Here is a 24,963-nt window from a genome sequence, read left to right on the forward strand (position 1 = left end):
AGACCTTAGAGGTCGGGGTAGTGGAGTGAATAGCATCCTCCAAACTCCATGCTCATCCAGGACCTCCGAGTAGGACCTGATTTGGAAATAGGGTCTCTGCAGATGTAGTTAGCTAAAATGAGGTGATACCAGCCTAGGGTGGGCCCTTAAAGGGCTGGTGTCTGTGCCCAGCTTGGGCACTGTCCCTGCTCGAGAGGCCTGCCCACCTTGGCAGAAAATGCAGCCAATGTCAACTCAACAACCGAGCTGCAAGGGGCCCAGAGGAATAAAACAGACCGACCTCAGTTTCCCCACCCTCTGGTGCCTGGGGGTGCCTCCCCCTGCCCCCAGCCTCGTGGGAACCCTGAGGATGACGGGGATGTAATCTACAAAGGTTAGCCTCCCAGAGCAGGGTGGGAGAAGGGCAGAGGGGTCTGCAGGGACAAACAGCATATCCAACACAGAGACCTCTTCTCTAACATTTCCCATCTTCTTTTTTGGGGAGGGGCCACACAGCGAGGCATGTGGGATCTTAGTTCCCCGACCAAGGATCAAACCCGCGCCCCCTGCATTGGAAGCTTGGAGTCTTAACCACTGGACCGCCAGGGAAGTCCCCCATTTCCCAGCTTCTTAATCTGGGACTAATGTTTAAAAATTTTTGAGAATTGCGGCCCCCTTTTAAACTCAGGAGAAACCCTTGAATGAGTCCAAGCTCCTCCCTGATGTGGCCCTTGATGTCTCTCCTAGGTGTCTCCCACTAACCCTCGCCTTGCTCACTCTGCCCCTGGCTGGTCCTTGAACACCCCAGACACGCTCCTGCCGCAGGGCCTTTGCACTTGCTTACTCTCCATCTGAAGCATCCTCCCTAGGTGTCTGCAATGATTTGCTCCTCATCTCCTTTAGGGCTTTTTTTTTTTAGTTGAAGTATAGTTGATTTCCAATGTTGTGTTAGTTTCAGGGGGATGGCAAAGTGATTCAGTTATATACATACACTCTTTTTCAGATTCTTTTCCCTTATAGGTTATTACAATATATTGAGTATAGTAGGTCCTTGTTGGTTATCTATTTTATATATAGTACTGAATATCTGTTCATCCCAAACTCTTAATTTATCTCTCTCCCTCCTGCCCTTCCCCTTTGGTAACCATAAGTTTGTTTTCTATGTCTGTGGGTCTATTTCTGTTTTGTATATAAGTTTCTTTGTTGTTAGTGTATAGAAATGCAACAGAGTTCTGTGCATTAATTTTGTATCCTGCAACCTCACTGAATTCATTGATGAGCTCCAGTAGTTTTCTGGTAGTGTCTTTAGAGTTTTCTATGAATAGTATCATGCCATCTGCAAACAGTGACAGTTTTCCTTCGTTTCCAATTTGGAGTCCTTTTTTTTTTGAGGAAGAGCTATTTTAATTTTCTATTAAACATTCTTCCAAAAACATTATTTTACTCCATATCTTACCGAGTTATTAGAAATAACATTAGCATTAGAAAAAGTAGGAAGGTAAAAGTAGGGAAAACACATCATATGCCAAAGTCTGATATGAAATTTACCTTAAAAAAAAAAAAAAAGGAATAAAAAGTAATATTCCTTTAAGTTGAATTAAAGAAAAAAAACTAGGAAGGTAAATTAAATGTGGCTAGTTAAACTAAACATATGAAAAAGGAAAATTATAACAAAGGAAGGAGAGCTTTACAAATTTAATTAAATTAATCCGAGATTATAATTTGAAAACTGTGCATCTCAAAGCAAACTTTATTTGTTCAATTATTTTTAACAACAGTGTTTTATGATTCTAATACATTGATTTGTTTTCAAGAAGGAAACTCACTTAAAAAATATTTTTGTTTTAAAAAATAGGCCTGTGTTCAGCTAGAGATTTTTTCTCCCAAGCCTTGATCATATTTCTTTGATTTGGGAAGAAAATACCGTTTTGATGGCATGAAATGCAAAACTTTAAAGTTTTTTTTTTTAAAAAAAATCCCAGTACAGAATTTTAAAAATTGCCAATGGAAAATAGATTAAGGTCATTAAGTGCACAACACTAATTACTGGCCAGCTACTGGTGTTCTGTTTCTTCCCTAGTTCTCCCAAGGAAAACTTAAATTGAATCTTCAGCAGAATAATTCTCAAATACACTTTATAAGCAAAATAAGAGCTTTTGTCTACGTTTTGGGATTTTGCTATTCCTAATTTTATTCTAAAACTCAATTTTACCCCAAACCATAATTACCATATTAACTTTATAATGCACAGTTGTATGCAATTCAGCAAAGCAGTAGTACACCATCAGGTTCTAAAACAGGATTGGTCACACCCATTTAAAAACAAATCGCATGCTATTGCCAATGTGTACTTTCAATCTAAGTTCTGACAATGAAGTATATGGATATATATCTATATATCTCATCTTGATTTTCAAAGGTAGGCAAAGGGACTTCTTCACAGCTTAGCTTTGCCTGGCTGAAGCTGAAGATTTTGTAACTTCGTAGCCAAACCCATGTTGCCAGTGATTTTCAATTTGCCTTGAAAGAAGGACGACTGAGGATTCATTTTACCATCAAAGCCAGTGAGTCCGAGTCAGCCATTGTAATTGTGCAATCGGCCTTCTTATCTGAGTTAGGGAGCTCCGATCCTTTGCCATTCTTCACGTCCACCACCCAGGTGGCTTCTTTACCTCCAGGGCCATCCTTCACCTTGAAGGCAAAAATACCACCGATTTTCTTCACAAACTGCTCCCCCGCTTCCTCTTCAAGCTTCTTCTCAATCCCCTTAAAGACTAGATTTGCCTTAAATCCATCAACTGCAGAGCTGGTTGGAGCAGCCTCAATTCGATGAGTTCTAAAAGAACGGGCAGCTTCAGGAAAACCCATCTTGTACAGCGTGACAAGTACAGCTCCTACGGCGCTTAAATTATGCTGCAGAGCTGGATTCCTTTCATTTCTTTTTCTTCTCTGATTGCTGTGCCTACGACTTCCAAAACTATGTTGAATAAAAGTGGCGAGAGTGGACATCCCTGTCTTGTTTCCTTTAGGTCTTTAATCTAATGGTTCTCAACTGGGACCACTGTGTCCTCCAGGGGACATTGGACAATCTCTGGAGATCTTTTTGGTTGTCACAGCTAGGGAAGGAGGTTGTCACAATTTGAAGATGGGCAACTGGCATCTAAGGGCAGAGGCAAAGGGTGCCGCCCAACACCCTACACTATCCTGCAGGACAGCCCCACAAATAGAATCAGCCGATCCCAAATGTCGACAGTGCCGCGGTCGGGAAAGCCTGTCTGTAAATTCTCAGAGATCCTTTCTGAGACATTTTTATGTAAAACTGCAACTCTTCCAAGACACCTGACCCTCTTCTTTGCTTTATTTCTCTCTTATCAGTTACTGCCATCTCATACACTATACATTTTACCTTTTTATTTTGGTTTTTATTTGTCTTCCCTCACCAGAACATAAAGTCCCAGGATGACAGGGATTTTTGTCTGTTTTGTTCACTGTTGTAACCCCTAGTGCCTGAAATGGCCCCTGGCACATAACAGGTGCTCATGAAATAAATATATGTTGAAAAATGAATGAATGAATGAATGACTCAGAGCTTGTGGGTCCCATTTGACCTGCATGCTGTTTTTAAAACAGCAAATTAGTTACCAGCATTGGAAAACCATTGCATTCAATTTTGTTAGCAGCCTGAAGCCTGAAAGCATTTGAGTTCTCTACCGTGATGTCTTGCTGGTCTCAGAGACCAGGCTGGGGAGTCTGGGGGGGCGCTGCTGGGAGGGACAGTGGGCTGCAGCTGTCCTCGGAGGTACTGAAAGCCAGCCTCAAAGGTGCCCATACCCCGCAGCAGACTCCCTCCCCTTCCGTCCAGCTTTCTCCCATCTTTCCCCATCTCACCACCCGTCATAGCTAACTGCCCAAACGTATTTACTTATTTTGCTATTGTTCTCTTAATTTTAACTTTTGCACAATGTCCCCACTGGCAGTATGCCAAGTGTGAGCCCTCCACCCACCAAGAGCCAGGCTGAGCATTCCTTGCTGGGGCAGGCTGCAGACCGCGCCCCTGGAGACTGTTCGGCAGGCTATTTCTTCATGCAAACTACTGGCGAACAACAGGAGGTTCTCTCAATGGAGAATTAAATGGCCAGAAACCATTTCAACATCCCCAGGGCAGAGTGTTGCCAAGGCAACCATGGCATGTGCCCTCGGTGGGGAAAAGGCGCTCAGGTACCTGGCTTCCCACTCTCTCCCTCAGGGGACACTCAGGGCTGCTCCTCCCACCTTGCACCTGACCCTCACCCACCCACCGCTCACACGTGGGAACATGCACGAGGAGATGGACCCTCACTGGGGACTGCATGTTTTATAACAGCGACCAATGTTCTCTGAGGGCTTGCAGTAAAGCAGGAACCATTCTAAGAGGTAACATGGATCATTCACTGAATCCTCACCGTGAACATATGACAGGGCTACATTTTTAAAATCACATCCATATTTCAAATGAGGAAACAAAAGACAGAGAGGTGATGTAACTTGCCCGAGGTCACACAGCTGGTGGTCAGTGAGTCAGAACTTAAACACCATCGACCCCAGAGCTCTGCTCTTAACCATGGTGCCCACTGGTTCGGTGCTAATTGAGTTGTTGGCTTTGATTCTTACCCCTTTTCTTCTATGGTGGGAGAATGACTCTGTTTCCTATTGATGGCAAACTGGGCCATGTGACCAGCTGTGGCCAAGAGAATGCAGAGAAAGGTGACGACCAACCTCTCTCCTAGCTCAGGCTGAAGACCTGTCGTGTATTTCTGCCAGCCCTTGTGAACTTTGCCACCAGAGGAACTTAAAGTAGCTGAGACCTCTCAGCCCAGCCCTGGAATTAGGCACCTGGACAGATCATAGCCCGACCTGCAGGGAGGGGGTCCACCCCAGCCAGGCCCGCAGACCACCAGACGACCTGCAAACGCATAAGCAAGAGGACATGATCATCGCCTTCAACAACTGAATGTTGGGGTCATTTGTTACACAGCAGAGCTGACCGAGTTATTCTGCTAAGAGCTGGGGTGAAGAGGACGCTGGCTGTACCTCTCAGCAGGGCTCATATTCCCTCTCCTGTCCTCCCCACTCCATTCCCCCTTTATCCTACCTCCTTTCTCTCCTCCTTAGGCAGTGGGGAGGACACGGCAGGGCTGGGAGGAAAGCAGGATTGGGAGAGCCCTGCTCTCAGGTTCAGGAAGGGCCCGCGGTTTCGGGAATTCTCCGAGTCAGGGCTTCTCATCCAGGGGCGGTGACTTCCGCCTGGTCCCAGCTTTGGGCTGGGAGAACGCTTTCCTTTCTCTGTGTCCTGTTCTCCCAAAGAACTTCTGGCTTATCTAGCATCTCACCCACAATTTGCACTCCCCCCGCAGCTGTCAGGAAGTTTTACGTTTGTAGGAGATCTGTTGCCATTTCAGCAGTTCCTTCACTACTAAAGTGTCTGACAGCTACTTTTCAGACATCTCTGGAAAAGAAGAAAAGGAAAAAGGGAGGGAAGGCAGGGCTAAGCAGTATTTCTGAGACAATGTCTCTGCTTTCCTCCTCTTTGCTTCTTGCCTCTCACTCACGGGTGGCCAAACAGAAATCTGTTCTGTGATAAATCACACTTTATCCAGCTAACAATGCAAAATGCTGCCAGGACTTGGAGATGCCGAGTGGTTCTCAGCTCAGGACTCTGGTCCACCCAGGAGCTGGTGACGCTCTAGGTCAGACGCGGGGCTCTGGCCCATGAGGGTCAATTGGACAGCAGGATCCTCGCCAGGGTCGTCAGGCCCAGAGGAAAGCGGATTTCCTCGCTGGAGGCTCCACATGTGCAGCCAGGCTTGCATTTGAGTCGTGCCTGACCCCTCACTATACCTCATCTAGCAAACGAGGATTCCTTCTTTCTATAAATACTTCCTGCATTGCTATTTTGCACCAGGCGTTTTTCTGGGCACCGGAGATGCAGAAGTGAGTGATAAGGAGACTTCGTTAAGGAAGTTCCGTTTTGGGGAGTGTGGGGATAGACGGTAACAGGTCAACAATAAGGTAAATGTGGGCAATAAATGCCACGAGAAAAATAAAATAAGGGAACAAGCAGGAGAAGTGATGTCTAGACAGATCCTCCTATCAGGAAGGTGGCGGCTCTGAGATATTTGGGGGGAAGAAATTTCCAGGAAGGTGTTCTTATCTTCCTTATCTAGTATTTATTAAGTGCCTGCTGTATGCCAGACTCTGTGCTAAGAGGACATAGGTACTGACTCCTTTTGTCTTCACTAAACCATTTTACTGGGGGGGGGGGGGGGGGGAGGGGTGGGGAACTGAGGCACAGAGAGGTTTGTTCAAGCTCACACAGCCAGTTGGGTTGGACTTGGATCTGAAAGCAGTTCTCTAGCTCCAGAAACGTTCCCTTTAAAAAAAACTTTGCCAATTTAATTGGTGGAAAGTTATTTCAGTTCTTTCATTTTGGAATTAAAAAGAAAGTTCTTGAGGTCTGTGATCAAGCCTTCTTTCTCTCTGTGACCTCTTGCAATTCCCAGATAGTAATAGACAAGAATTTTATTAAACTGTCTTTCTTTCCTTCTCTTTTTAAAAGTTTCTCTCATATAATTATGCCCAATAACTTGTAGGAGATCAGGGCCTCATCTGCATCATCTCAGCACATACTGCTAAAAGGAAAATTAGACGCAACATAATTTTTTGGAAGAAAAAAAATCTTTCTTTGATTTTTTAAAAACACCTTTATTGAGATATCTTTGACATATCAAAGTGTATCTATTTAAGATGCACAACTTGATGTTTTGATACATGTATCCACTGTGAAAAGATCACCACAATCAAGCTAAACAACTTATCCATCTCCTGACATAGTTACCATTGTCTGTGTGTACCTGTTGAGAAGATTTAATTTAGAATCTATTCCCCTCCCAAATTTCAAGTGTCCAGTACAGTAAGCCCTGATCCTTTACTGCTCTCTTATACTATGCAAAGACCCTAACGTAGGAATATTTTGACCTGCTGTAGAAGCAGAAGGAAGGTTGGCAGATACAAGGTCAGAGAAGCTGGCTGGGGTGTGTCGGGCAGGGAGAGAAGAGCATCCCAGATTTGCTCTTACAGGAGAATTACACTGGAAAACCCACAAATACCGGAATTAGCCCCAGGGCCTGGCGCACAGGAGGCAGACAGGGAATCTGTGGAGGGCTGGGCAAGTGGAACATATTAGCCCCCAGAAGTGTGTAGACAAGGGGCTTTGATTTTTTCTGTCTTGAAGAGGAGAATGGGGTAGAAGCTTCCAGAATGACAGCCTTAAACAGCTCTGGTCCTCCTGTGTGTGCACAGCTCTCTCCAGTAGCTTGTGCCCTGGACCACCCGCTGCACCATCAGCCTGGCTTTCTCCCTAAAGATGTCACTTGAGATCCTAACGTCCTAGGACCCAGGACACAAGGCCTGGAGCTGTCCTGCTGAGCGGACTAGGTACCTCACAGCTTCTCTTTGAAACTCCAGCCTCGCAAGAGCTTCCCCACAACACGGAAGCCTTATTTCAAAAGCAGCCGCCGCCACCTGAACACTGGAGTGAGGAGGAAAGGGCTTAATTATAGAGGAAACCAGGCAGCAAGGATGGGAATGATCCAGCTACGTGGGTCAATACGGGAGTTTGGGGAGGGATGTCGCCGGAGCCCCAGGATGAGACCTGCTGGCCACCACCACACCTGTCTTCCCTCGAGAGCTCAGGGGATCTGACGAAGCTGGAAGGCCAATGAGATTGAGTTTTGGAGTTAAGTCTGTTACATTGTTACATGTCAGGTATTTTCTCCTCTTCATTTTCCTTTTCTGATTTGGAATCACACACTAAGGTGTCAATTTGTCAATTTCCTTGTCAATTATCCTAGTGCTTTTTGCTGAGTAATCTGTCATTTTATTTTACTATTTTTTATTGGAGTAGAGTTGCTTTACGGGTGTGGTGTTAGTTTCTGCCGCACAGCGAACTGACTCGGCCACACGCAAACACACATCCCCTCCCTCTCGGACCTCCCTCCACCGATCACAGGACCCCTCTCCTCCCGGAGAAAAAAATTTTTTTGCCTGAGACCAAATCCCTGTTCTCAGATGGATTTCAGGTGAGAGGTCAAAGCAGGGCAGAAATGTTAATATCTGGCAGGAGAAAAAGCTAAGGCAGGAGGAGAACTGTTTTCCAGATCTAAATCTGTCCCAAGGCCAACCAGATATGCGATTCCAGTCTGGACTTCTCTACCCTGTGCTTCATGGAGCTGGCCAGAAACTTTTCTTCAAATGCAAGAGCCATCCACACCCAGCTGCAGGATCCCTGGGGCTTCAAAACCTCTGTTCTCAGTTAAACAAATCCAGATGGAGCCTCCCGTGGCTCAAGTAAAATCTGACTCATAAATAAACGGTCTTATCTTTTGCAAAAGTCTTTTATCAGAGCACAGTATTCTTGGCAGCTTAAGACAGAGGGTCAGAACAACCTGTTCTTTCTTGGCCAGTCCCAAGCATTCATTTCCGCCTATCAACCTAGGGGCGAACGCGTGGCTTAGTTCCTACCCGTTGCAGACTCTGGGTCTTTGCTTCCCAAAGAACGTCTGTGATGATGGAAATGTCCTACACCTGTGCATCCAATGACCTACCTGTGCGCTGTCCAACAGGGTAGCCATGAGCCACCTGTGTGGCCTGTCTCACCCTCTCTCTGAGGGTGACAACTGCAAATGTCTCCAGACATTGCCAAATGTCCCCTGGCAGAGATACCATCACCCCAGGGAGAGAACACCTGCTCTAGGTCTACCTGGATAGTAAGAAGAGCTAACCGAACGCATCGTCCTACATGCTTTACTTTTATAACTATGTTAAAACGCGCAACAATCTTACGAGGTTGGTATGAGTCTTGCCCATTTTGCAAATGAATAAACTGAGGCTTGAAGAACTTGTCTGTGGCAGAGTGCAAGCTCTTAGACACGCTATTTCAACTGTTGGAGGGAATTTTGGCACTAGAAGGAACTTTCATGGAAGGAACTTCCTTGCTTTACACTGGAGACCCCCAGCCCAGAACTGGGGCACAACTGGGCAGTGTCACTCAGCCTAGCCTTATGCCCAGGACTCCTCTGCTGTCCTTGACTTTCTTTCATTCTTAGAACCAAAGGGCTCTTGAGGATAAAGACCTTTTGGCTTTTCTTCCAGAGCCTGTCTGATAGGAGAAGCAAAAATGAGCAGCTCTCTTCCCTCCTTGGGAAAACATTTGCCCATTTTCCCCCTGGGCGAGGGGCTGCTGCACAGTGGGAATGAATCTCATGGGCTCTTTAAACACTTCAGGCTGTTATTAAAGAACTTAGCCCTCTCGAGGACTCAGAGCTGTGGAATCAATAGTAAATTCAGTAGGGAGAAAGCTTTGTGCTGAGGGGAGCCGTTGCACAGGGAAAAATGACTGTTGCTTACGTGAGGTTGCTTTCCACGTACTAGAACTCCGTTGGTCAGCAGGGGAAGCAGGGCCCCGCTGGTTGCCCATATAACATTATTTTTAGCTCTGCACCGGAATCCATTAGCTGGAACTGTGCCCTGGAGGTCAGACAGGCTGCACTGGAAATTCAATAAATGAGCTTTCTTTAATGATGCTTTAAATCTCAGCATCCCCGCCCTGTCAGGGGGAGTGCCTAGCCTCTGTGGCCTCAGGAGCTTTGGGGAAAGCACAAGCAGGGCTGCAGTTCAGGGTAGGAGCCACCCTGGAAGTACAGGGTGGGGGTACCCTAGTGTCAGCCTGCTTAGGATGGGGGGCTGGAGAGAGCACTGTGAAAATCAGGGATACACAGTCAATAGCAGGCATTGATAGTCATTATTTTCCCTGCCACCAGCTGGCCCAAACGTCTCCTCCTCGGAGACCATCGTATCCAGAGTCACCCTTTACACCCAGGCCACGCCCTAGCACAGCACCTGTTGCATTTCCTTGGCGGTCCTCGTCACCACCTGTAATACGCTTATCTGTTATTGTCTGTTCCCTCCATGCCAGACTCCGGGAGGGCAGGGGACATGTTCTATTTGTTGCCACGTCCCCAATACTGGAATGGTACCTAGAAAAAGGCCAATACATCTTTGTTGAATGCATCATTAGGTGGTTATGGAAAACACTGTATGTTGTCGAATCTAAGACACCATCACTTCGTGGACCACAAGTGAGAAAACCTCTGCCAACTAATCGGTGCCGTGCCATCGACTCCGTGGCTCATCTGTATCTCAAGGACGTTCAAGTGTGGATGAATGTGTATCGTAAGGACTCTGTGGTGATGGTTACTTGGATGGTGCAAGTGCTTGTCCCTGTTACGTATCTTCCCTCCTCGTGCTGTTCCTGGGCTTCTGCTGGGCACATCACTGCCCTTCTCTGGGCTGCTGCTTTTTCATTCCTTGAACGTCAATCAGCACAGACGCTGATGTTCGCTGGTCTCTCCACTCTCATGTTATTACTCCTATTGACCTAAACACCGACCATGCTGCAGACCAGACCCCTCTTCACTTGCGGTTCCTTCGCACCCCACACTGACGTAGCTTCATTTCCCAAATGCCCACCAGTCAGGGATATTCATGAAGCATCGCAAGGTGAGAGGAGGGAAAAGGCGGAAATGTGTACCTCATCTCTGCAAAACAAACCAGGACAGAAAAATCCTTCTGTGTGTGTGTTTATATATAAACACACACACAGACACTCTTGATGTGTCTGTGTTTATGATCACATGAGCACGGAGAAAAGCGTAGAAGGAGATCAGGTAGGTAATTAACACTGATTACCTGAGGGCTGGAAAGGTGTGCTATAGCGTGTGTGTGTGTGTGTGTGTGTGTGTGTGTATGTATCTATAGATCTGCCAATTTAATTAAAAAATTTTTTCCCTTTATTTTTAATTGAAGTATAGTTGATTTACAATGTTGTGTTAGTTTCAGGTATACAGCAAAGTGATTCAATTATACATGTATATACAAATCTCTTATTTTTCAGATTAATTTCCATTATAGGTTACTACGCGATATTGAATATAGTTCCCTGTGCTATACAATAGGTACTTGTTTATCTATTTTATATATAGTAGTGTGTAACTGTTAATCCTGAACTCCTAATTTATCCCTCCCCCCTTCCCCTTTGGTAACTGTAAGTTTGTCTTCTATGTCTGTGAGTCTATTTCTGTTCTGTAAATAAGTTCATTTGATCTGCCAATTTTAAAAGTCCATGGTTAAAAAAAATAGTTTGTATGATATGATCCCATGCTCATAAAATTACATCTCTCTACATGGTTATCCATAAAGTGTCAAAAGAGGTTATGTACAAAATGATCGCCAAACTTCTTTAGTAAGAGACCACATACTGTATGATTCCATTTATATGAAATGCCCCAAAAAGGGCAAACCCATAAAAACGGAAAGTAGATTAGTGTTTGCCCAGGGCTAGGGGTGGGAATGGAGATGAACAGTAAATGGGGTGACAAAAGTATTCCAAAACTGGGTCATGGTGATGGTTACCCAACTCAGTAAATTTCCTAAAACATCGCTGAATCATACACTGGAAATAAGCTGCATCCAGTTCTAATTTTTAAATAACCCTGTGCTCACCACACAAAATACACCTGTAGACGGCCAGTCTGTAACCCCTGGCTTACCTAATAGGGTCATCAAGGGGATTACCTGACTCAGAGTTAAGTCCATTCCATGTGTTGGCTTCTAGGTTAAGTCCTTTACTTGATAAATGAAACTCACGAATCCTCACAATGACCTTTTGGAATTAGGTATGTGATTGTCTCCACGTTACTCAGGAGGACACCCAGGACAAGAGGGAATATATGAATCGCCCAAAGCTGCATAGCTTGGAAATGGCAAAGCCGAGAAGAACTTGCTGGAAGAAACTGCCCACGATCCTCTTGTGTTTCTCGACATCTTACAAACAGAGACTCGACTGTCTTTGTCCGAATGGTCTTTTCAAGGATGTTTACATAGTGAGAAGCCTCAGGAGAGAGAGACAGAGAGTTCCCTTCTGGAGCAAAAGGCAGGCAAGCTCATGGCTCAGTAGAGCAGAGATACTGTCTCTGTCTGGGAGAAGGCGAGGCAGGCTTTCTGCCTATCTTAGCTCAGGCTGCGATAGCAAAATACCACAGGCTGGGGCCTAAACAACAGACATTTATTTCTCAGAGTTCTGGAGGTGGCGAAGTCCAGGATCAACGTTGAGTTTTGCTAAAAGCCCTCTTCCTGGCTTTCAGACAGCTGCCTTCTTGCAGTGTCCTTACGTGGTGGAGAGAGGGCAGGCTCTAGTCTCTTCGTCTTTTGAGAGCACTAATCCCATCATCCTCAGGATCTCATCTAACCCAAATCACCTCCCAAAGCCCTGCCCCTAGTGCCATCACATGGGGGATTGAAGCTTCAACACGTGAACTGTGGGAACACACAAACATTCAGTCCCTAACACTGCCCGTTCAAAAAGACTCGGGTTCATGAAGCCCAGGGTCCCTCTTCTGGAACAGAGCCCACAGCACATGCAGTGTGGCATAACCCTGGGGTGACTGGAGCTTAGATGCAGGAAGATGTAAATGCACTGGCTGCCCTTTAGCCCTCTGACTCTGATCCAGGAGTCTCGTGTCTTCTGCCAGCAAACTGTGACAGGTTGATTTGTCAACCTGCACGTAGGGTGGAATCTCAGAGCCTTCAGAGGACTTTCCAGAGCTCAGGTCTGTCTAACTCCCAAACCTTATGAGCCTGTTGGAGGGTAGGCACGTATTAGGGGCCAATTCCCTCCCCCTTTCTTCTCACCATGGCACCCTAAGCTGTACCAAACTAGCTCTTCAAGTATCGTTCACCTTGTTAGACCGCAAACCACAGGTTGTGTCTGGGTCCTGGGGAACGGGGTTCCCGTGTGCCTGCTCAGACATCCTTCCTTGGCTTCTGCTGACTCGAGACTTCCCCTTGCTTTGTCAACAGCCAGGGGTATCGACTCAGAATTCATTTCAGGGGGCGGTTTTTAGCTTGAATACATTCATATCCCTAAAGATACTAATTACATGTCAAACCTATTTAAGAGCAGCTCAGGGCAGTTATGTGTACAACTGCAGTGAAATTTGTTTCTGGGTTTTTGTAGGCTGAAAGATGGACCTCTAGAAAAGTCATCAGCGCCTGAGGTGTCCTTTCAAAGGGTCACACTTATCAAGGGTCCTGGCCCTTCGGGGGATTGCAAATCAGTAATAAATGCAAATGATCAGCAAGGACCTGGTATGTGACCACGGCTGGTCCAAACCAAGTGCCTCTTCCCCTTCCTCTCCTACCAAAGTTATTTTTCAGCCACAGGAAAGAGATCCCAGCCAGAAGCAGAGCAGAGATCCCTCAGAGCAGTGGTTCTCAATGGGGGTGATTTTGTCTACCAGGGGACATTTAGTAGTGTCTGGAGACATGTTTGTTTGTCACAACTTGGAGTGCTATGGGCATCTATTGGGAAGAACCCAAAGATGCTTCCAAACATCCTACAATGTGTGGGACAGTCCCCATAACAAAGAATTAGCTGGCGCAAAATATTAAGCGTGGTAAGGTCGTAAAATCCTGCCTCCGAGCTTAGAACTTTGCTGTCCAATGCATCACCCACGAGCCACACGTGGCTCTGGACCACTTGAAATGGGGCCGTGATGGAGGTGTGTTCTAACACACACTGATTGGAAAGACCTAGTGCCAAAAAATATGAAATGTCCTATTAATCATTTTTACATTGACTACACGTTGAAATAAGCTTTTAAATATAATGGGTTAAACATATGCCGTTTAAAAATCAGATTCACTTGTTTTGTTTTTTACTTTTTCTGAATGTGACTCGAGAGGATTGAAGTTACCTGTGTGGCTCACACTGTACTTCTATTGGACAGTGTTGTTTAGAACTTCTTTCACCCCCTCTCCTCCCACAGGCTTTTTGGGTCTTCTGTAAAGCACTCTGGGCTCAGAGCTACCATCTGCCCATAAATCACTTTTGGTTTAGTTACAAAAAATAGTCCCTTCTTTGAGATGACACTCCCAACAGCCAAAAAATGACGGTCACAGGATATTGTTGGGACGCTTTACTGCGACCTACTGGAAGGTCGGTGTAACAATTTAGACCATGTGAACATGGCACCAAGTGCAGTGGACAATCTTGGCGGTGCTGGTTGCCATGTGTCCGTGCTGGGGGTGGGGTTTACAGAGAAGGATTTTTTCCACCCCAATCCTCCCCTTCAACGGTCTGTAAGGTTCTCTTCCACGCACACGTGTTGTTTTTAGCCCCAGAGAGAAGACTCTGATTGCTATCTGTCAGACTTGATTTTGGGGGCGGGGACGGGGAAACATTATCTGGATGCTTTCTTTTGGATATTTATGTCTTTTTCTGGATATGTTCCTATTGATTTCAAAAAATATAGAGAAAGACCAAACGGTTAATTTCTGGCTTGGGAAAACCCTCACTGTCTTATTCTTTGAGCAAGTATTGTGGGTACACGATCATAGTACATGTTGGTGGGAAAGACCAAAAATTAGGGTCCTTCCCTCAAGACACTTAGTCTCCAGAGCAGGGATTTCTCTAGGCAAGCTTTTTCTTGGAAGGGCAAAATGGTAAGTATTTTAGACTTGCAGGCCATATGGTCTCTGTGGAAACTATTCAAAAGCAGCCACAGACAATATGGAAATAAATTTGAAAGAACAAAATTTTGCCATTTGCAGCAACATGGATGGAGGGCACGATACTAAGTGAAGTAAGTCAGACAGAGACAAATACTGTGTGATACCACTCATACGCGGAATCTAAAAATTACAACAAACTAGTGAATATGACGAAAAAGAAGCAGATGCACAGATATAGAGAACAAACTAGTGGTTACCAGTGGGGAGAGGGAAGGGGGGCAGGGGCAATATAGGGGTAGAGGAAGAAAAACCGGATTATTAGGGGACTATATGAAATCATGTGGGCTTCCCTGGTGGTGAAATTGTTAAGAATCGCCTGCCAATTCAGGGGACATGGGTTCGAGCCCTGGTCCGGGAAGATCCCACATGCCGCAGAGCAACTAAGCCCGCAAACCACAACTACTGAGCCTGCGTGCCACAACTACTGAAGCCCGCGTGCCTAGAGCCCATGCTCCGCAGCAAGAGAAGCCACAGCAATGGGAAGCCCACGCACCGCAACGAAGAGTAGCCCCTGCTCACCGCTACTAGAGAAAGCCTGCGTGCAGCAACGATGACCCAACACAGCCAAAAATAAAATAAATAAATTTATTAAAAAAAGAAAAAAAAAGAAATCATGTGTGAAACTTTTGAAAACTGTAAATAAAGCATTATAGAATTTAAAGAATCATTCAATAAAATTTAAAAAAAAGAAATAGATTTGAGTGATCATATTCCAATAAAACTTTATTTATAAAGCAGGTGGTGGGCTGAATTTGGCCCAAAGTTCATAATTTTCCCTATAGAGCAGTCACGGCTGCCGCATGGGCCAGACCCATGCTGCCGATGTATTTTATATTTTATTTTTTGCCCATCGTAGTTCTTTTTTTTTTTTAAATTACCTTTGGTTGCCAACTTTGAAAAACAAGGTGACTTTTACCAAATTCACAGCTTGTCTTGAAGACGCAGCAATCCCAAATTCACATTTATACACGCCACAACTGACAGGAGTTGACTACTGCTACCCTTCTAGAAATGGGTTTGTCTGATTTACCACTTCATTCACTTAAATTACCTGCTTGGTTACTGTAGGTATTGGGGGTTTGACCCATAGTGCATAGCTCTCTTGATGACAGCTAGGTTGGCATGATGTCAAATTAAGAAATGGAAATGGGAAAGTTTAGTAAAGCCACCAGAAGCGTTGTGTACATAAACCAACCAGCTGAACCCCTTATTTCACCAGGCTAAACTCTCTTAGTGAATGGGAGGCCCCCATGCAGTTTCCACCAGTTCAATCCAGACGGCTAATGGAGTCACTTACTTTGCACTTTTTCTGGCCATGCCTCTCGGCTTGTGGGATCTTAGTTCCCCGACCAGGGATCGAACCCACGCCCTCGGCAGTGAAAGCGCCGAGCCCTAACCACTGGACCTCCAGGGACATCCCTGGAATCACTTACTTTGATGACTTCCTCATCTGTGGACTTGCATTCCACCGACTCCGAGATATCCGTCACGGCACTGGTCTCCTCCACGGAGACCACCCTGATGGGCATGGCAACTGTCTTTCCCGTGAGGATGGCGGTGTTCAGAATCTCAGTGTCCTGCCGGAAGAACCAGACATAGCTGGGTCAAGGGAGCTATTCAGTTCTCTCCGACCCTAGGGGAAGCCCTCCAAGGTGTGTGCCAGGCTGTCTTTGTTTAGACAAGACATGCAGCACTTACCTTAGGGACCTGGGCAAAGGAGTCATTTTTGAACAATTTCCCAAGAGCATTTACAATTTACTTTTAGTTTATTTGTGATCGTCTTCCTAGTTTTCAACAACAACAATCCAAAAATATGTATTCTTTTTCTTTATTGCAGAGACCAAGTAAAAGTTACACATCAGTTAGGTTTGGGTTGTAAGCAACAGAAATTGACTGGCTAGTTTGAGCAGGAAGGTATTCTGGTAGCTTGAATAACCAAGATGCCCACGTTCTAATCTCTGGAACCTGTGCATCTGTTGCCTTACATGGTAAAAGGGACTTTGCAGTTGTGATTAAGCTAAGGATCTTGAGATGAAAAGATTACCCTGGGTTACCTGGGGTGGACCCAATGTAACCATAAGAGTTCCTTGAAGAGGTAGCCATGGGGGTCAAACGAAGAGAAGAAGATGCGGAGCTGGAAGCAGAGTGCTGTGACCATGACCTGGGAGATGTGGGCGGCTTCTAGAAGGTGGAAAAAGAAGAGATTTCTCCCTAAAGCCTCCAGAAGGAAGACACATTAATTTTAGCCCCAGAAGACTCATTTCTGACTTCCAACTTCCAGAACTGTAATGTACTAAATTTGTGTTAGATCAGTAACAGGAAATGAATTCAGGTTCTTAGTGGATAGATCCTGGGCTACTCCCGGGATCAAAGGAAAAGCTGAAGAAGGCTTTGGAAAGGCAGGACCAAGAACAGCTTCCAGGATGTTGAAAAGGGGAAAGGATGGGCAAGTCTCTCTAGAGTGAAGTGGATTGAATCGCTTCAACCATTTCTATCCTTGAGTGACTCTGCTTATGATTTAAATTTTCTGGAGGGAGAGTCTGATTGGTCTCATCATGGTGGAGAAGGGAAGGATGGGGCCAGTTTGATTGACATGCCTACCAAGACTGACTCCAACTGGAAAAGGGCAGTCTTAAAAAGAAATCAGAACTGTGTTATCAGAAGAAGGTAGAAGGTATAGATTCCCATCAGGCAAACAAGAGCAAAAAGATACTCATTACAAAACCAATCAAAGAGTTAGGTAATTTTTACCCCCAAATGCCTGTGATCACTACTACACCTTGGCAATGGGCTTCACTGTCTTGTGTAGCCAACCAAACTGTCTTCCTCTGTTGACGCACTGTGGTCCATTCCATCAGAGGTCTGGGGACATTGGTTTATCCTGTTCATACTGACTTCGTGCAAAATGATAAGCATCACACCTCTCATGTGTGTTATGATTTGCAAAGTGATGAACAAAATGCCTTCTCTTTTGAATTTGTAGGCACTCTCTGCCTGCACTTTCGTAATCCTTTTCTTTATGGTCAAATGAAGATGAAAAAGGGTCTGTGGCTTTGGGACATCTATTGGCACCTTTAACCACTGGGTCAACTTCTCCCCAAGTCCCTCTCCAGAACTGCTGCTCAACTTTGAAGCCAGAGATGCAAGGAAAGAGATTTTCCCAGTTCTTCCTCCAGGGAAGCAACTGACACAGAAACAACCTTTTGCATTAACCAAGAGTATAGCTGAAAGAGTCATCCGTTATAAGGAGAGTGCAAGCCTCTCTCCGATGCTGGTGCCCGTCAGCCAGCAGTTCAATAACCCTCTGCCATGTCTTCTCTTGGGTCCACAGGCTTCCTGGAGCTGGAGCTGCCATCTGGGCAGTGTCCACACTGGCTATTACAGATGCTAAGAACACTGCAGAAATCCCCCAAGTCCATTTTCAGGTTCATTACAGGTAATGCGTTCGGAGTTCAGTCTTAACGTTTTCTTTCTGAGAATGGTCTTTGGCTAATGGCTTCATTAAAGCAGCAAACTCCCTCGTGTACTAATTGTGATTAGCTTTCTAATGGTCATTGCAGTTTCTCTCTCTCTCTCTCTCACACACACATCCTCTTTTACCTAACACTTCTTATTCCTAAACTGAATTACATCAAGATTAAGACTGGTGAATCACTAGACATTTTTCACTGACCAAGATCAATCTGAGGAGGAGAAATGAACAGTCATAGAAATGCCAAATGGGTGAAGAAAGCATTGATCTTCAGGATAACCTGGCTAAGCCACAAGGATGAAGTTCCCTGTATTTAAAAATTCCTTCCGTTTCAACCTAAAGAAAGGATACAGATGAACTTATTTACAAAACAGAAACAGACTCACAGACTTACAGAACGAACTTATGATTACCAGGGGGAAGGGACAGATTGGGAGTTTGGGATTGACACTCACACACTACTATACTTAAAATAGATAACCAACAAGGACCTACTGTATAGCACAGGGAAATCTGCTTAATATTCCTTAATAACCTAAATGGGAAAAGAATTTGAAAAAGAATAGATACTTGTATAACTGAATCACTTTGCTGTACATCTGGAACTAATACAACCTTGTTAATCAACAATACTCCAATATAAAATAAAAAATTTTTTAAAATGAGTAAAAAGAAAAAAAAATTTCTTTCCTGATCAATAGTTTTTGGTGAGTGTCTGTTACTTGGTGGGCACAAGGAGCCTGGAATCCCAGATTCTACTCTATGCTTTGCCGTTAACTTTCGGTAGAACCTTCATCGCATCTCTTATCTTTTGGAATCTTCGCTTCTTCATTTTACAAATTAAGGAGTTGGACCGCATCTTCTCTGTCTTGCCAGCTGTCAAATCCTAGATAACCATGAAGATCCAACAGCCATTTAATGAACACTTATTGTGCACCCAGCATGTTCTTGTCACTGGGTTATAACGTAGTGAACCAGAGTGACAAGCCCATGCTCACGCAGATGGATGGGATGGTGGGGGGGAACAAGCAAGCAGGCAACAACAATATTGGGTTTGTCAGGACCTTTTCATTAACTAGTGGCAAAAATCCTACTCAACTCAATCTAAGCAAAAAAGGGGACCTATTGCCTTGTACAACTCAAATATCTGAGGGAAGATTCCAGCTCAGGTATTGCTAGGACCAGGTTCTCAAAACATGTTGCAATTAATTTCTTTCATTTTAAATTGAAGTATAGTTAATTTACAATGTCGTGCCCATCTCTGCTGTACAGCAAAGTGACTCAGTTATACACATACAGACATTCTTTTTCATATTCTTTTCCATGATGGTTTATCACAGGCTATTGAATATAGTTCCCTGTGCTCTACAGTAGGACCTTGTTGTTTGTCCATCCTATATAGAATAGTTTCCCAATCCTTCCCTCCCCCCTGGTTTTTTATTTATTATTATTATGTACTACCTCTAAATGACTCCCAAGTACATGTGCATTGAAAGAGGTTGGTTGTTTTTCTTTTTTTTAATTGAAGCGTAGTTGACTTACAACGTTTTGTTAGTTTCAGGTGTACAGCAAAGTGATTCAGTTATGTATATGTATATGTTCATTTTCATGTTCTTTTCCATTATAGTTTATTACAGGATATTGAATATAGTTCCCTGTGCTCTACAGTAGGACCTTGTTATCTATCCTATATATAATAGCTTGCATCTGCTAATCCCAAACTCCCAATCCTTCCCTCCCCTACCCACCCCCTTGGCAACCACAAGTCTGTTCTCTATGTCTGTGAGTCTGTTTCTGTTTAGTAGATAGGTTTGTTTGTGCCATACTTTGGATTCCACATATAGGTGATATCATATTGTATCTGTCTTTCTCTTTCTGACTTACTTCACTTAGTATGATCACCTCTAGTTGCATGCAATTAATTTCTATGTCTCCCCATCTCTTGACTCTCTTTTCCTCTGTTTGGCTTCATCAGTCAATAAGCTATTTCTACATAGTAGACCCCCAGCTATATTCTCCATGGCTCAAATCTGTGTTCTTCCCTCATACAACTCAAAGCAAAAAACAAACAAACAAAACCCCCAAATAGCCCAATTAAAAAATGGGCAAAGGATCTGAATAGACATTTTTCCAAAGAAGATATCCAAATGGCGAACAGATACATGAAAAGATGCTCAACGTCACTAACCCTCAGGGAAATGTAAATCAAAACCACAAAGAGAAATGAAGAACTCCTGTACCATCCCTGGATCCCCGTGAGGGAGCGATTTTCCGGTTGGATTGTACTTTTCTGGCTTCCCCCAGTTGCGGGCATAGCTTTGGGATTACAGAAAACAATAGCACACATTGTAGAAGCAGAGGGGCAGTGAGGCACCCAGGCATGGCTTGGGCACGTCGGCCAGGTCTGACTGTAAAGGTCCTGTGTCCTCTCGCAAGGACTTGGAGAGATGCTGCGCTGGGCAGGAGGCAAGCTTTCCTAGAGAGTTAAAAATGTGTGTGTGTGTGTGTGTGTGTGTATCTGTGTGTGATAGTGACACTGCAGATTACAGAGTTATATGGGGCTTGTTGCTGCTCCCAGATCCTTTTACGGTCGAGGCCAATTCATAGCGATGTGCCTGGCACGCTATTTAAATGCGTACAATTGCGTGCTTTCTGAACCCCCAGCCGGACCTGGAAGAACTCATTTTGGGCAGGGCAGGCCGGGAGCAGGGGCCGCCTGCCTTCATCCACCACGTAGCGCGGCTCTGGAACCCAGGCTGCAGGCTGCCCTCCCTCCAGACCCCCCTGAGCTATGAGATGCCCAGCATCACGGAATGAAGTTCTCCTCTGAAAGCAGACGGGTGGACATCTCCTGTTGCCCCCAGCTGACATCAGACCCCACCCACCAACACCCTTTCAGAGCCTCACACAACACGACTAAGGCACAACTTGTTACTTGGATACTTTTCCTGTTATTAAATGTTTGTTCTCTGCTGTCACTGTTTTTCTCTCTCCCTCCACCTCCTTCCATCAGGAACCAGAGAACTGCTCTGTGTTTCTGAAAAGAATCCATTAAGTAAGGTACTTTTAAATCACTGTCATTTCAAGCTTGAAAAAAGCCCGAGGCTTCAGAGAAAACACGCTTTGTTTGATTTGCCCTCATAAATGTAAATTGGTTTGGCCATTTTCTGTATTTTTTTTTACAAACTGGGTTTTTAATTTTTAAATAAATAGAGAACACAGAATTACTTCTGGAGGGTTAAAAAGGCTGAGGGGGTGTGAACTGATTAAAAAGATAAATCCAACTGGCCAGGGGAGGGGGCACGTATCCCAGGAGTGGGTGTGAAATACCCACTACAAATTCTCCAGAGGCTTCTCATCCAGAGAAATGAGGAGAGTGGAAATGTGTGACGTCCATATAGTGGAATATTATTCAGTGACAAAAAAGGAATGACGTGTGACCATGTGGATGAACCTTGAAACATGATGCTAAGTGAAAGATGCCAGACACAAAATGACACATATTTTATGATTCCATTGATATGAAATGTCCAGAATAGGCAACTCCATAGAGATGGAGAGCAGACTGGTGGTTGCCAGGGGCTGGGGCAGGGGGAATGGAATGCAGAGTGACTGCTTAAAGGGTCTGAGCTTTTTTTTGTTTTGTTTTGTTTTAATTTTTATTTATTATTTATTTATTATGTTTATTTTTGGCTGTGTTGGGTCTTCGTTTCTGCGCGAGGGCTTTCTCTAGTTGCGGCAAGCGGGGGCCACTCTTCATCGCGGTGCGCGGGCCTCTCACTATCGCGGCCTCTCTTGTTGCGGAGCACAGGCTCCAGACGCGCAGGCTCAGTAGTTGTGGCTCACGGGCCCAGCTGCTCCGCGGCATGTGGGATCTTCCCAGACCAGGGCTCGAACCCGTGTCCCCTGCATTGGCAGGCAGATTCTCAACCACTGCGCCACCAGGGAAGCCCTCTGAGTTTTATTTTTAGGGTGATGGAAATGTTCTGGAATTAGACAGAAGTGATGGTTGCACAACCTTGTAAATATACTAAGAACCACTCAGTTAAAGATTTTAAACGGTGCTTTTTATTCCACTCGGGTATTTATTCCAAAACAGAGAGAACATTAATTAGAAAAGATCCATGCACCCCAACGTTCCTAGCAGCCTTTTTAACGACTGCCAAGATACGGAAGCAACCTAAGGGTCCATCCACAGATGAATGGATAAAGAAGATGTGGTATATATATTATATATGTACAATAGAATACTACTCAGCCATAAAAAAGAATGAAATTTTGCCATTTGCAGCAACATGGACGGACCTAGAGGGTATTAGGCTAAGGGAAGTAAGTCAGACAAAGACAGTACTGTATGTTATCACTTACATGTGGATTCTAAAAAATGAAACGAATGAATATAACAAAACAGAAGCAGAGTCACAGATACAGAGAACAAAGTAGTGGCTACCAATGGGGAGAGGGAAGAGGCAGGGGCAATACAGGAATGGGGCTGAAGAGGTACAAACTATTATGTATGAAATAAATAAGCTTCAGGGATGTACTGTACAACACGGGTAATATAGCCAATATTTTATAATAACTATAAATGGGGTATAACCTTTAAAAACTGTGAATCACTATGTTGTACACCTGAAACATATAATATTGTACATCAACTACACCTCAATAAAAAAATGTTTAGAATATGAAATTTAGAAAATAAATAAAGAATACCCTACAGTTTTGTCAAAAAATGGTGCATTTTATAGCATGTGAATTACATCTCAATTAAAAAAGAGAAGGAAAAGTGTGTGGGAGATGTGCTGGTGCCATGGGGAGGCCACGGCGGGGCTCAGACCTGGCTCTGCCTCTTGGCTGGTCGTGTGGCCTCAGATGAGCCAATCCATCCACCCACCCTCAGTTCACTCATCCGGGAAATGGGACCAAGAGAAAACACATCTGCAGCTCAAAGACCAGACACCTCGCCTTCCACACCAATGCTGTGGGTTCAAATCTCACGAGGGTCTGAGGATGAGGCAGGTTTAATCTAAAATGTGCCAGATGGTAGAAAACAGCCTCTTTCAAGGAGAACCCTCCTACACTGTTGGGGGGAATATAAGTTGGTGCAGCCACGATGGAGAACAGTACGGAGGTTCCTCAAAAAACTAAAACTAGAGCTACCATAGGATGCAGCAATCCCACTCCTGGGCATATATCCAGACAAAACTCTAATTCGAAAAGATCCATGCACCCCAATGTTCCTAACAGCCCTATTCAGAACAGCCAAGACATGGAAACAACATAAATGTCCATCGACAGATGAATGGATAAAGAAGTTGTGGTACATATATACAATGGAATACTACTCAGCCATAAAAAAGAATGAAATAATGCCATTTGTAGCAACATGGATAGACCTAGAGATTATCATACTAAGTGAAGTAAGCCAGACAGGGAAAGACAAATACCATATGATATCACTTATATGTGGAATCTAAAATATGACACAAGTGAACTTATCTACGAAACAGAAAGACTCACAGACATAGAGAACAGACTTGTGGTTGCCAAGGGGTGGGTAGGGGAGGGAAGGATTGGGAGTTTGGGATTAGTGGATGCAAACTATTATATATAGGATAGATAAACAACAAGGTCCTACTGTAGAGCACAGGGAACTATATTCAATATCTTGTAATAAACCATAATGGAAAAGAACATGAAAATGAACATATACGTATACATAACTGAATCACTTTGCTGTACACGTGAAACTAACAAAACGTTGTAAGTCAACTATACTTCAATTAAAAAAAGAAAAAAAACCAACCTCTTTCAATGCACATGTACTTGGGAGTCATTTAGAGGTAGTACATCATAATAATAAATAAAAAACCAGGTCACATTTGGGGAGTGCTTGCTAAACGCTTTCATCTCTACCACCAACCCATGAAGCAGGTAGTCTTTTTATGCCAGGTCTATGGACGGGGAACTGAGGCTCAGAGCTGGTTAAGTGATGTGTCCAGGGTACACAGCCTGGAGGTGGCCTGGCCAGGTTTGAATGTGGACCTCCAGGGCTGGAACACATGATCTCTTCTCCTGCTCTGTGCTGAAGAGCTAGGACATAGGACAGAACTGCCTCGGTTCTGCCTCTGCTCTTTCCTTGTTGTGTTTTAAATTCTCCCAGCATCAGTCTCCTCGGCTGTGAACCTGGGGAATCATCAGGGTTGTTGCGAAGATTAAATCAGATAATGTTTATGGAATGGCCTGTCAGGGCGTGGAACAAAGTCCTTGTTGAATGAGAGGGCAGCTATTAAGCATAAATGTGAAATGTCTGGATGAGGCAACTAGCAGATGGAGAATAGCCAACATTTCTCCTGAAACTCTCTTTTCTCTATTGGAGGGAGAGGCATAGAAAATAAAATCAAATAAAGATAAGGCAGTATGTAGCAAGCACGGGAACACACATTGCCTAGAAGAACAGAAACGTTAGCACATGGGGGCGTGGAGCTGATAACAGACGGAGAGGTGTCTATGAGAGCCTTACAGATACCTTTTTGGCACGTCAGACTTTTACAACAAGATCCAGGGGCCAAATCCTGCCTGTGGTCTCTGTTTATATGGACTTGTGAGCTGAGAATGATTTTTACATCGTCAAGCCTCTTAAAACAAAGAAAACAAGGAAAGAGAAAATGCCAGAGACTGTATGTGTCTCCGAAAAACCTAAAATGTGTAATATCAAGCCCTTTACAGAAAAATTCTGCCAAACCCTGAACAAGGGGATCATTTTCCCAAAATGATGGGGCTCTCAGCAGGCCCCGCCAAGGGCATCTCCTAACCCTTTGGTGTTAAGTCATTCTGTTTGG

General features: G+C 44.5%; 1 protein-coding gene and 1 pseudogene across 1 annotated transcript in view; both read right to left on the minus strand.

Annotated features, from left to right (window-relative positions):
- The window catches only part of TMEM132C (transmembrane protein 132C), a 380,764-nt gene that overhangs the window by 16,059 nt on the left and 339,742 nt on the right, over nucleotides 1–24,963 (minus strand). The window contains exon 5 of the mRNA XM_059894191.1: nucleotides 16,080–16,223. Within this exon, the coding sequence (XP_059750174.1) occupies nucleotides 16,080–16,223 (144 nt within the window). The remainder of the gene's footprint in view (nucleotides 1–16,079; nucleotides 16,224–24,963) is intronic.
- On the minus strand, nucleotides 2,390–2,884 carry LOC132347793 (sterol carrier protein 2-like; annotated as a pseudogene).

This window comes from Balaenoptera ricei, chromosome 14 (assembly GCF_028023285.1).
Source record: "Balaenoptera ricei isolate mBalRic1 chromosome 14, mBalRic1.hap2, whole genome shotgun sequence".
In the NCBI taxonomy this organism is placed as follows: domain Eukaryota; kingdom Metazoa; phylum Chordata; class Mammalia; order Artiodactyla; family Balaenopteridae; genus Balaenoptera; species Balaenoptera ricei.